This window comes from Zootoca vivipara, chromosome 12 (assembly GCF_963506605.1).
Source record: "Zootoca vivipara chromosome 12, rZooViv1.1, whole genome shotgun sequence".
Classification (NCBI taxonomy): domain Eukaryota; kingdom Metazoa; phylum Chordata; class Lepidosauria; order Squamata; family Lacertidae; genus Zootoca; species Zootoca vivipara.
In genome coordinates, this window is record NC_083287.1 from 5,605,499 (window position 1) to 5,618,952 (window position 13,454).

At 42.3% G+C, this 13,454-nt stretch overlaps 1 protein-coding gene across 1 annotated transcript in view; it reads right to left on the bottom strand.

Annotated features, from left to right (window-relative positions):
- The window catches only part of POU6F2 (POU class 6 homeobox 2), a 303,696-nt gene extending 297,083 nt beyond the window's left edge, over window positions 1-6,613 (bottom strand). Inside the window, 2 exon segments of the mRNA XM_035129851.2 lie at window positions 6,508-6,585; window positions 6,587-6,613. Coding sequence (XP_034985742.1) covers window positions 6,508-6,585; window positions 6,587-6,613 — 105 coding nt within the window.
- Window positions 6,614-13,454: the final 6,841 nt, after the last annotated feature.

A 13,454-nucleotide genomic window follows, 5' to 3' on the forward strand; every position in this document is an offset into this window, starting at 1 on the left:
GCACGTTTGCAGAGGGCTACTGTCAGTTGTTCTAATGAGAGTAAAACTATTTACATAAGAAAGCAAATTAGATTTAAGGAAGAAAATATATCCTCTTGTAAAACAAAAAGGCCCCCAGTGAAATACATACTTTAGCTGGAATCTAGGACAAGGTCCAAAGAATTGCATGGAATAAATTAACTAGATTAAAAAAACCACATTCTGCTGCAAATATTTATATTGCAAAATATCACTGCAACATTCCTGCATCTTCTTACAATAATAATTTTGGAGCGAGTGGGTGCTATGCGTAATAATGTAAAATAGTATGTTCCTCTAGAGATGCTTCATTTTCAAAGTACAAAGGTATTCATAAATATTAAAAGAGGTTTTTAGGCATGATGCTTCTTACACCGGTATTTCCTGCACTCAAAACCTGTGTTCAACATGTCCTTTGTCCACAAACATCCCACTAACTTAGGATTCAATGAATTCAAGTTACAAGAAGGGAGATTCCGACTAAACAGCAGAAATAACTTTCTGACAGTGACATGGGCTTAGTCAGTAATTTTGTTTGGGGTGGCAGGCCTTTTGTTGGGAGGGCAGAACCTCAGTTTGCTATGTATTTTTATTTATTTTTTGTTGGGTTTTTTTTGCAGGGGGTGAAAGCTCCACAGTGGAGCAGACTCCCACAAGGGGGGGTGGACTCTCCTTCCTTGGAGGTTTTTAAGCAGAGGTTGGGTGGCCATCTGCCATGGATGCTTTAGCTGAGATTCCTGCATTGCAGAGGGCTGGACTAGAGGACCAACACTACAATTCCATGATTCTATGGCAGGGGTCAGCAAACTTTTTCAGCCGAGGGCTGGTCCACTGTCCCTCAGACCTTGTGGGGGGCCAGACTAGATTTTGAAGGGGGGGGGGGAATGAACGAATTCCTATGCCCCACAAATAACCCAGAGATGCATTTTAAATAAACGGACACATCCTACTCATGTAAAAACACGCTGATTCCCGGACCGCCCACGGGCCGGATTCGGAAGGCGATTGGGCCGGATCCGGCCCCTGGGCCTTAGGTTGCCTACCCATGTTAACAACCAGGCTTTCTCACAGTATCTTTGTGAGGTTCAGGAGTAGCCTTTTCATTAGGCAGGGTGGAAGGCTGTTTCAGGCAGGAGTCTTGGCCACAGGGCCAAAGTGACGGAAGCCTTAAACCCTGGGGATTTTGGTGTGAAGCCTCCCTGCCCCTTTGCCTTTAAAAAAAACCAGTATTTCTTTATTTGCTTTCATGGTAACTGAGTGTCGTGCAAAAGTGACCAGCTGCTGCTGGGGGGGGGGTAAGTTTATATTGTAAATGACAGGGGAGTGGGTTGTTTCTGCTTGATTCTTCTGAGTGAGTCTGGGCGAACTGGGGTGAGACCTTTTATAAGCCTCCCCCAAATTTCACCTGGCCCCAAAACTTGCAATGACCAGAAAATGAGGTGCTTATGTATCTAATTCTTGCAATCCTTCCGTCTTTCAAAGAAAGAACAGAAGGGTCTCGGGATTCTTTCACATTGTGCGCACATGTTTTCCCAATGCATTACTTGCAATGTATACAAGGAACATGGATATCAACATGGCAGCCTGTGGAACTCCAGCTCAACCGTGATTTTATAGGCCTATCTGCAAAATGGAGCGTAATAATGGCATATATTGAGAGAATAAGTGAACCATGCCATACAATACTTCTCACCACTGTGTTAAATCGGATTAAAATAAGAGTGCAAATTGTATAAACTTTGGGGGGGGTATATTAGAAATGCTAGGTTTGGTCTCTGAGAGAGCTCTTTTAGCTTTAAGAGTTGTATTCCACGAGGTACTGCTTTTTCTATCATCTTCGTGCTTTGATGCTAAAAGCCAAAACTATGGGTCTTTCCCTTCAAAACCAAACATAATGATATTGTCTCTCTTGGGGCATTGGCACAGTTTACTGGGGTCTGTGACTCTTTATTCCGCTTGGTGTGAACAATATAACCTAAACAACATATATCTATAGGAAATGCAATCTGTTATTACTTACAAGTTTCTTCTCAATATATATCTTTTCTTCAAAGTTACTTTAAAAAGGTAAAGGGACCCCTGACCGTTAGGTCCAGTTGCAAACGACTCTGGAGTTGTAGCGCTCATCTTGCTCTATAGGCCGAGGGAGCCGGCGTTTGTCCGCAGACAGCTTCCGGGTCATGTGGCCAGCATGACTAAGCCGCTTCTGGCGAACCAGAGCAGCGCACGGAAATGCCGTTTACCTTCCCGCCAGAGCGATACCTATTTATCTACTTGCACTTTGACGAAGGTCGACGGTTCGAATCCCCGTGACGGGGTGAGGTACTGTTGCTCGGTCCCTGCTCCTGCCAACCTAGCAGTTCGAAAGTTACTTTAAGTCGCAAATAAGTGAGAATGTTATCATAAAACACCTATTGTACATCAATACAGAACTACTTATGGCAATATCAACCTCAAATTATAGCAATATGCTGCTACAAATTTGGTTAGTGTTATCATCTGGTTAGTATTCTGCTATAAATTTTGTTAGTGTTACTCGTCTGGGTAGAATGCTGAACTATTGTGAAAGAGGCATTTGCGATTAGAAAAAAAACTCATATAAACCAAAAGGATGCCACTGAAATATGCCAAATAAGCATAAATAGTTCCTTTGAAAATGTATATGTAGTTATGTAAATAACTACACAAAATGAGAGTATTTACAAGCTGCTGCTTGCTTGATAGGGATCACTCTACCTAATTAATGTCACCCTTTTCTTTCGCCAGCTCATTTAATCTCTTCTGTTCTATTGTGTTTGCGGAAACCCAGCAAACGTAGAAATGTACAGCTCGACTTGGGGCCCTGAGGCTTGAGGATCAAGATGGTAGCCTGGCTTTGGTTTCCCGAGGGACCGCAGAGCCAGAAGGGTGATTGGACACAGTGACCTGTCTGCATGAGATGAGACAAAAACAGGAGGGCTGTAATACTGATGAACTAACCTGTCACTCACAAACTCAGGTCTTGGGGGAAGATGGAGAGGGAGGGGAAAGAAGTTATAGCCAAGACTGTGACTGAGCAAAAGAAAAAGACAGCATAACGGTTAAAGTAATTAGATGATGCAGTGTGCAACAATAAGGCGGAGAAAGGTGCAGGAGGGAAATCTCATCCTTTCTGAAAAGGTTTTTTAAAAGAAACAATAGCGGGCATTTTGAGGCAAAGGGTGTTAAGCAAGGTTTCTGCATCTGTCAAGGATCAGAGTTTGATTCCAAACACTCTGGATATGAATCAAAATCAAAATGAGCAATGAGCTTCTAAATCTTGACATGCCAGGCAAGGAGGCTGTTCTTCGGAGTACTTGGCTGCCTAATTGCTTGCTGGGGGGGGGGGGGGAGGAAAAAATCCAGAAGGAAGTTGCAGTTGCAATTTTGCACCTCCCCTCCAGTTTGCCCTGTTGCTAGAAGCCGTCATTCACATTGTAGCTGTCACTGTTACCTATTGGCACTTGCCAGTGGGACCCAATTTGGAAAACGATGCTTAGAGGTAGCTAAGTATCAGGATGAAAAGATCAGGAAATGCCTGTAATTAACTGAGGGAGCAGTCAGAGTTGATTATCCTTTTAACATTAGGCCTTCCACTTGTTCGAGTTTCTGTTTGAAACAGATTTGTACTTGATTACAATACAACTATTTAGGGTTTATGTTAAGCTTCTACAGGCAATTTTATTTTTATGGAGTATTGACAGTCCTGCTTGTGTCTGTTCGCACCTTGCAATGTGGTAGTTATTCAAATGGCTGTTCATTAAATAGTAACCTAATTATTGTGCTCCCGGAAATATTGATCTCTAATGCACAGCTTTAAAGATACCGTAACACTATTTTTTTAAAATAAGTTTCATAATCACAGTAGCATGTGCAAATTTTTTGAATGAACTTTTTTCTGCACAGATTTTCAGAATGTGAAAGAAGCAGGTTGTAAAAATAGATATGAAATATGACAGTTTTCTTGCTGGTTTTTAGTAGTTAAACGTGTGCCTTTTTAATTTTGGGACATATCTTAGAATGTGAGCCATATTGCTCAACTGTCATTAACTGCTGGCACTGCCCAAGTAATTATATTTTCCTTTGAAATAAGCATTGTCATTAATCTGACTAAAATAGGGAGGCTGCCTGTTATGTCTTTAAACACTACATAAGACCTGTGGGGAAACATTCTGAGTAATAAAACGTTGCTTTATTTACTGTTTATCTTTCATCGCCATATGGGGTGGTACCATTGGCTCAGTCAAATTCAGCATGGGTTCATTAAAATCACTGGACTTCAGTTAGTCATGACAACTAACTTAAGTCTACTGATTTCAGCTATTTGACTTTGAATACCATTTAGTCTGATCCCATTCATTTATTCCTTTTTGAAGGGAAGACTAAAGTGCTACAAGGATGCTCTTGTACCTCTATACTTTTTTGCATGTTTGAACAGCATGCATTCTATGTTCACAACATACACATGTGCATTGTGCACAAGTATAAATGTAAAAAATAGTTTGAACTGATATATCACTTGCTACATATTAGGTTGCATGCCAAGTAATAAAATGAGTCGCCGTTTTACATTTCACCCATGCTTCAGACCTGCTTTAAAATGTCATTGTTTTCTTTAAAGTGTTTGTTTTAATAGCTGAAAGACACATAATTTTTCAAAGTAATTGATTTAACTTTTTATTCATTCAAGCAAAAATATTGGAGTATCTAATGTTTTCTCATCTATCTATAAGTGTTTAAAGCACACACATTTAAAACAGCGATTGTGCTAAGGAGAAAGTTACAGTATATTAAAGATGACCTTACAAACACCACCAGTGTTTTGACAAATTTCCCCTCACGCCTTTTAGTAAAAGTTGCATATGTAGCAAACAATGATGCAGCTGTTTTAATACTCACTGAATGTGCATATTCCTTGCTGAGAGCATTTTTGCAGATGACATTAATTTTTTAAAAATATTTCCACATATTTTATACTATTTTAATATGTGCACCCTTTTTATAACTAGAAATGTGCTCACCAAACCTATTCATCTGAACCTAAGTTTGGGAATGGTTTCGATAAATGTGTGTGTGTATTTTCACACACACACATATTTACAGCAATGCAAAGCTGTGGTAAAAATGATATTGCATTATCTGACCTTTTCCATCTCAAATGCATTACTGAAGATGCCGATATTAATAAACCATGTGCTCTGTGAGACTTCTACATTTCACTGTAACTTAAGTTAAAAACCACACACTGAAAGGTGCCTATTTGCTTTCAGCTTCACATCTCTATTTAGGAAACACAAATACAGAAGCATCGCTTTTAGCAGATTAGTCGCATTGCCTTCAAAACATATTAAACACAAACTTTTAAGGATTCATAAATGTCTTTTATCTTTCACTGACACACAGCTCCGTGGCTAATGAGAAGGTGTTGAGTACTTAAAATTTTGTTGGCAAATGTAAAGACCACCCCTTGCCCCTTTCCCTTCCGCTACTCCTATATTAAACTGGCCTCTCCCCTCTGTATCAGGTCTCTCTTATCACTTTAGGTTATAATTTGGAGCCACATGAAAAGATAATGCTTCTCATTTTTTTAATCCTCTGGTAAGTCGACATCAAGCTCGCGACACCATGTACACAAAATAACGATACACACAGGCTAGGCAGACTTCTCGGAAAATAACAAAATGAAACATCAAGAGAAGGACTCACACTGACCCATTTGGAAGACAAAGACGGCAAAACGGGAAAGCTCTCAAAAGCAGCTTGTGAGGCCTCTGAGAGATGTCCTTCTGGCATTTCATCACAGCAGCCCCCAGACCAGTTTCACCTCCCTGGATACAGCGAAGGGACTAAACAGAGCTGTTTATTAGAGCTGTTGTGCTGGATTGCATTAGGAAACACGAGCAGACCACCTGGACCTTTCAGATTGTGGCAGTGTGTTTAATTTGCAAGCTGCCCCTCTGCAGCAGCAGCAAAAGCAAGGGCTCCTACATTTACCAGGCTGGATATCGCACATTATCTGGGTTAGAAGGAAAGAAAAAGAAACACCCACATGCCATGCTACACAGTCAAAGAATACAGTCGATCCGCAAAGAATAGAGAAAACAGAAACTGCAACTCCCTATGTAAACATTACAAGCACTTTTTTACACTTCACTTGTTCTGCTTGCACGTATTTGAGCCCAAAACCCAAAGATAGATAGATTTAGCTGGGGCTAAAAATTCCAAATTGGATTCCTCAAAAGCAAGAGTGTCATTTTTTAACCTGTTCTACCCCTGGCCAGATTAATGTGGCCTTTTGTTGCCTTCCCTCACTGCCTCCCCCCCCCCTCCTACTTTCTGCTCTGCACTTGCTGGTAGCTGAAGCTACAGACAGAAAGATGGTACTGTAAATATGAATTATGTGAATCATATGGTTAGAGTCTTGTGGGGTGGGGGAATAAAAGGGGAGTTGAGAAATGGCTGGCTCCATACCTGACCAATTACAGCTTGCATGGTCCCTGTGTCCTGCTGAGCTGCAAGATCGCAATCCATCATATGTAGTCTTTGAAAAAAGAGAATGGGGGTTTCTGGCATGCATCTGTCAATCACCTTCTGCACTCCCAACCATCACCAAATGCAACGGGGGGGGGGGGGAGAGGAAAAAAAGTCAAGCTGCTCCACCAAATAGGATGAAACAGTCATGTGACCTTCAGCACTCTCTCCCCTACATTCATATACTTCCAAATAACGCGTGAATTTTCTGCAGATATGAAATGACATTGACAAATACTCGATATCAAATAAATAAAGCGAAACAAACAGCTATTCATCCAAGGCAAAACACTTTCTGAAAATGCAGCCTCAACATAGAATAATCCTAACAAGTTTGTAGCTTTATTTAGGAAACCAAAACTTTCCTACGAAAGGGCTATGATTTTACATATTCCATGGTCAGAGAGAGGTAACCCTTTGCTTCCTGTTGCTCTCCTTTTCTCTGCACTATCCTAGTTTGATTTCCTGGCTCTCTTCTGTTAAGTTTCTTTGATAATCAAAATACACGCATTGCGCTCTTATGCAAACACCTGTAATTATGAAAGCACGAGAAAGAAATTTAGAGAAGTTAAGAATTTGTAGCGGACAGAAAGATTTTAAACTTTAAGTGTTAACTGAAAGTTTCACATGTGCATTGCATTACACCTACCAGTGTCAAGCATTTCCTGTCTGAACTGCGATGAGCACTCCAAGTATAAAATATTCAAACTATGTAAATCCTACTTGCAGCATGCTTTCCATTTTGAAGGCTTGCGGAGTTTTGGTTCATTCGCTGCTCCACTGAACTGACATAAACTGTTGTTACTTATGATGGCAAATATTACCATTTCACCCTCCTTAATGGAAGCAGTTTGTTTCATATTCTGTCCCCTTTTCAAGCCAAGACTTCTTCCACAAATATGCAATGCTATTTTTCTTGTCAAAATGCATCACACCCCTGTCTCCGAAAGCTAAGTGTCACAATGAGCAACATTTCAGGGTATTGATTGCTGATAAATTATTGCCTGCGATTGCTGACGGGTGACATTAATGCAACCCAGTGGTATTTTAAGCACATGAGGATGAATACAATAAACTGGTAATACGGGCTGTTCAGCTAATGAACAGTACATCAGTTAATGCTTCAGACAGCAGATCACAATTGCTAATTGACACAAGTTGTTTCCCCTCGCAATATGAACAGGATCAATGGAGGAAAACCAGCAAAACGCACTGGAGGGAAAGACTTCAAGATCTGGACATGTCAGGGAATGAGTTGTTGTTATGAAAACAACAGGAAACATAAGGTATATTAGAATTAAATAACTGGAGATTAGCCAAGATCAAGGAAACTATACAATGGACTTCAATTGGTTCTTCTAGGGCTGTAGCTCCAGCAGAGACATCCACTAGTAGTGGAAGAGGAGCAGGGCATTTTGTTATAGGAATCATTGAATTCTAGTGTTGGAAGGGACCCAGGGGTCATCTAGCCCAACCCACTGCAAGCCCAGCTCAACTAAAGCATCCATGACAGATGGCCGTCCAACCTCTGCTTAGAAACCTCCAAGGAAGGACAGTCCACACACACTCCTTGTGGGAGTCTGTCCACTGCCGAACAGCTCTTACTGTCAGAAAGCTTTTCCGAACGTTTAGTCAGAATCGCCTTTCTTGTAACTTGAAGCCATAGGTTCAATTCCTACCCTCCAGAGAAGGAGAAAACAAGCTTCCTCCATCTTCCATGTGGCAGCCTTTCAGATACTTGAAGGTGGCTATCATATCTCTTCTCAACCTCCTATTTTCCAGGCTAAACATGAATGAAGCAACCCAGCTCCTTCAAGCACTCTTCGTAAGGCTTAGTTTGTAGTTGTTCTGGAGGGTTGGACAACCCACCTGACAGGGATGTGGTGACTACTCTTGAGTAACGACCTTCCACATGCTTGTCTTTCAGACATTTTTATTGGTGCACATTATTTACAGTGTAACGGACTACTGATTCCATGTCTACCCGCTCGAGTCAAATTCCTGCACTGCCCCCCTCCGCGTTCTGGACCAACATAAAAGTCTCGGAACTGAGAAGCGCCTCCCTTTCCTCCTCCTCCTCCTCAATTCCGGCGTCGGGGGGACGGGTCTTCTGTCTGACCGATTCCTGTCCTCTCTGTCCTCCTCCCTTTCTTCCTGCCTATGGAGCAGGGGCTTTTGGATGCTGCCAGAGCCCTGGCCCTCCCTCTCCGTTCCCTGACTCCCTCCATCAGACCCTTCGCTCTCATGACTGCTGGGAGACTGGCTGCTTTGGATGGAGGGGGGGTTCTCTATAAGCCCTCCCCCTTACACCACCCAAACAGATTGGAGGGACCTGCAAAGGGGGGTCGGAATTAGATAAATGACCTCTCCTCCTCCTCCTCTGTTAGCATATTCCTGCCACTGGAACAAAAGCTTCTCCAAGGCAACTCACTGGATGCAGCCCGTAGGGTCTAGCACTCAGCAGGGCTTGGGACCTGTGTTTCTTAAGAGACAACTACCCCATGCCACATGGCAAACTGCTGCCGATCACAATTAATATAAGAGATGCACACGGCACACAGTAGCTTTCATGCTAATTTGCTTAACACATTTCTTGCCCTGCCAATTGTAACAGACACTTGTTGAATGACATGGAAATAGTAACCTCTGCCTAGGGACCTTAGCATGTAGTGACATTGGGAGCCGGTCTCGGGCTCACAAGCTTCACCCCTCTTCTTCACTGCATGCATAGGACAGATACACACCACAAGGAAGCCAGGGGAAATTGTCTTTGGTCAAATTTCCATATGTTTCTACCGTGTGGCGGTTAGATCAGGGCCGTCTTAAGTGTATTGGGCGCCGTGGCACCATGATCCCTCCTGCGCCCCTTGTGCTCTGCTGGAAAGGGCCAGGCGCAGTGGGCAGCCAGAGGGCGCGGCACGACAGGCAGGGACGCTGCCAGCTGTGCTCCGCCTCCACCTGCTCGGTTGAAGCGAGGTGGCAGCGAAGCCTGGACCTGGACCCGGGCTACCTTCTGCCCACACTCCTTCAAGTCACAGCAAGCACAGACAGCGCTGCCCCACAATGCTCCGCAGCACCTCATTTGCATGCAGCATTTATGTCACGTGGAAAATAGCATTACACATGCAATGTGAAGCCATTCATTCCTATGTGGAAATATTTCTTAATGGCCGTCTGCATGATTGCCTTAATGACTGAAGCAACAGATGTGTCTGAGTCCTTAGGTTGTGTTATGGTAATAAGAATAATGATTATCACAATAAGTGACTGAGTCATAAAGCTGTGATGCAGAGATATGAACAATCCTCAAGTATGATCTGAATCCTTTTTTCCCCCAGAAGATGTGGAAGGTCTTACTGGGGCTTGCTCTCACATTACCATTATGTCCCATTATTTTTTCCAGAAAAATTTATAGTCACATAAATTAGCCCCACTATTTCAGATGTGTGACAAAGATTAATTGCCATGGTTAATACCATATTGGACGTGTTTTAGTTGAATCATTTTATTATTTTAAGTTTTTTTTAATTTTGATGCTCACAGGTTTGTATATTATCTTTATGTGTGGGTTAAACTTGCTCTGCAAGATAGCAGTGGGATAGAAATCACAATAAATTTCAGCTATCAAGCCTTTGTTGTGAAAATGTCCTTCGTTTCCTGTTCACTTTGATATATTGATGAAAAAATGAATAGATTATTAAAATGAGAGGGGAATTCTTTTTTTGGAAAAAATGTAAACATTTTTGGATGCAATTTATGTTTTTCTTCTTTTTCTGTGTGTCTTATTATATTGATATCAATATAATAAAAAGGAACCAGTCAGCCCTTAGACAAACAGATGCATAGCTGCCAAGTTTTCCCTTTTCTCATGAGGAAGCCTATTCAGCATAAGGGAATTTCCCTTAAAAAAATGGATAACTTGGCAGCTATGCAGATGGAGCTGTTGTCGAGTTTCCTTGAGCGTCTCTGAGCTACCACTGAAGTGCTTACTTATAACTTCTTACAGAACCCGGCAGTGTACTCCTTGGTGAATCAAAACAGATGTGCTCTTGCTTCTTACAGCAACAGTACACTAGGGGGACTATTTTTCCTCTTTCTGAAGGGATGGAAATACAATGATGTCAGAACAAGCCATGCTATTCTCAGAATGTCAGCCCTTTCCTCGGTGATGTTAGTAGGTTAAATGCATATGGCAAGAGCTTTGCATTTCTTAAATATAACAATCTTTTGCTGCAAAATTAATCCATGTGTGCCAAATCCTACACATTTGCTTCTGTTGTTCATCTTCTCCTTTTTATAATTTTTAGAACTAGCTGGAAGAATTTTATGCCAGAGACCAAAGATTTATACCTAGTAAATAAGGAACCAATATAAGTCCCCATTAGACTTAGCCTTAATTCATTCTTGGATTTTCTTGGCGATATCATTTTTTAAAAAAAGTAGGGGCTCCATGGCTTGACTTTTGAAAAAGAGGGGATCTACAGTTCTTAGCTAATTGGGAACCACTGCTCTAGACAATTTTCACAGCCTCATCTGATTCAGATGGTATGGAGAAATAGAACCGGGTATCATCTCCATATTGTTGAAGTCTGTATACTTGTGACCTCAGTAGAATCATAGCTTCAAAAACAACAGCAAAACATAGTAATAATAATAATAATAATAATAATAATAATAATAATAATAATAATTTATTATTTATACCCCGCCCATCTGGCCGGGTTCCCCCAGCCACTCTGGGCGGCTTCCAACAAAATATTAAAATACAGAAATCCATCAAACATTAACAGCTTCCCTAAACAGGGCTGTCTTGAGATGCCTTCTAAAGGTTTGGTAATTGTTGCTCTCTTTGACCTCTGGTGGGAGGGCATTCCACGGGGTGGGTGCCACTACCGAGAAGGCCCTCTGCCTGGTTCCCTGTAACTTGGCTTCTCGTAGCGAGGGAAGCGCCAGAAGGCCCTCGGCGCTGGACCTCAGTGTCCAGGCAGAACGATGGGGGAGGAGACGCTCCTTCAGGTATACTGGACCAAGGCCATTTAGGGCTTTAAAGGTCAGCACCAACACTTTGAATTGTGCTCGGAAACGTACTGGGAGCCAATGTAGGTCTTTCAGGACCGGTGTTATGTGGTCTCGGTGGCCGCTCCCAGTCACAAGTCTAGCTGCCGCATTCTGGGTTAGTTGTAGTTTCTGGGTCACCTTCAAAGGTAGCCACACATAGAGCGCATTGCAGTAGTCCAAGCGAGAGATAACTAGAGCATGCACCGCTCTGGCGAGACAGTCCGCGGGCAGGTAGGGTCTCAGCCTGCATACCAGATGGAGCTGATAAACAGCTGCCCTGGACACAGAATTGACCTGTGCCTCCATGGACAGGTGTGAATCCAAAATGACTCCCAGGCTGCGCACCTGGTCCTTCAGGGGCACAGCTACCCCATTCAGGACCAGGGAGTCCTCCACACCTGCCCGCCTCCTGTCCCCCACAAACAGTACTTCTGTCTTGTCGGGATTCAATCTCAATCTGTTTAACATAGCCTTGAACTTTCCATACTGAACTGAAATCTAGTCAGTTGGCAGGGCTAGTTGTAGATGAGGAGCAATGCTACCTTATTAACTGGGCAACAAGAACTAATGGCCCACCCAAAAGGTATCATTCAGCATGGTACCAAAAGTACCAGAAATCATGCATTGGGACTCAGCCCTTTGAGTCCATCCTTTCCAAAAGTTGTTAAATTAAGGGGATTTCCACGTATTTTATTTATCTGGATGCTGTTGAAAGCAAAGTTAATAGGATGCAGATAATCAGGACAGCTGCCTCTGTGAGACAAAAATGCAGAGAACTAATGTAATCCTATTACACAGAATGTGTGATCTGCCACCTTCATAGCACAACTGCACTTATGCAAGTGGCTTTGTTGGGATATCTTTAGGTTTTAATTACTCTGTCAATTACAATTAGCAGTATTAATGTGGCAGTGAAATGCTACAAATTGCTTGTGGCTTTCCGTTTCTGCCCATTCGCCTTGATTGGTCTTGAGGGCTCTCTTGCCATGGCCCTAGTGGTGAAAATGGGACATCAACTGAAACAGAGTGACGGAAAGAAAAAGGAAAACAGAAATAGCATTTCAGTAGACAACTGCAGCCCCATACTATGCCTTTTCAATTGGAATGCCTCTTTTTGCCAGCTACCATTATGCAGCGCCACCCATAATATTGTCATTCTTGATAATGGCGGCATGCAAGATAGGGAGAAGCAATAATGTTGGAGGCTGCATTATTTATTAACCCTTTTTGATACCTAACAAGGGTCCCCAAGGAAGTTGAAAACTACAGTAAAATCGCATCTCACTTAAAATAAAAGAACATTAAAAGCTGGTGTCAAACATTTAAAACAGTCACGGGGGGGGGGGGGAGGTTTCACCCTCAATGTAATATTGTGCCCAAGTGCACCAGGCTGACCAGGGTCAAATGACAAGATATCACACACAGAGACACACACACCTCGCCCAATTCCTTTATTTTATTTTATTTTAAATTAATTCACGTTACATGTTAATTGTCATACACATTCAGCATTGTACATAACATATCATATATTAAGAAGATTCCACCTAAACATTAGGAAGAACTTCCTGACAGTAAGAGCTGTTCGGCAGTGGAATTTGCTACCAAGGAGTGTGGTGGAGTCTCCTTCTTTGGAGGTCTTTAAGCAGAGGCTTGACAGGCATATGTCAAGAATGCTTTGATGGTGTTTCCTGCTTGGCAGGGGGTTGGACTGGATGGCCCTTGTGGTCTCTTCCAACTCTATGATTCTATGATTATTTCCCCACAAATTCCCCACATCTAACCCTATGACAACCTCCCCTTTTACCCAAATACCCATGTGACTTCCC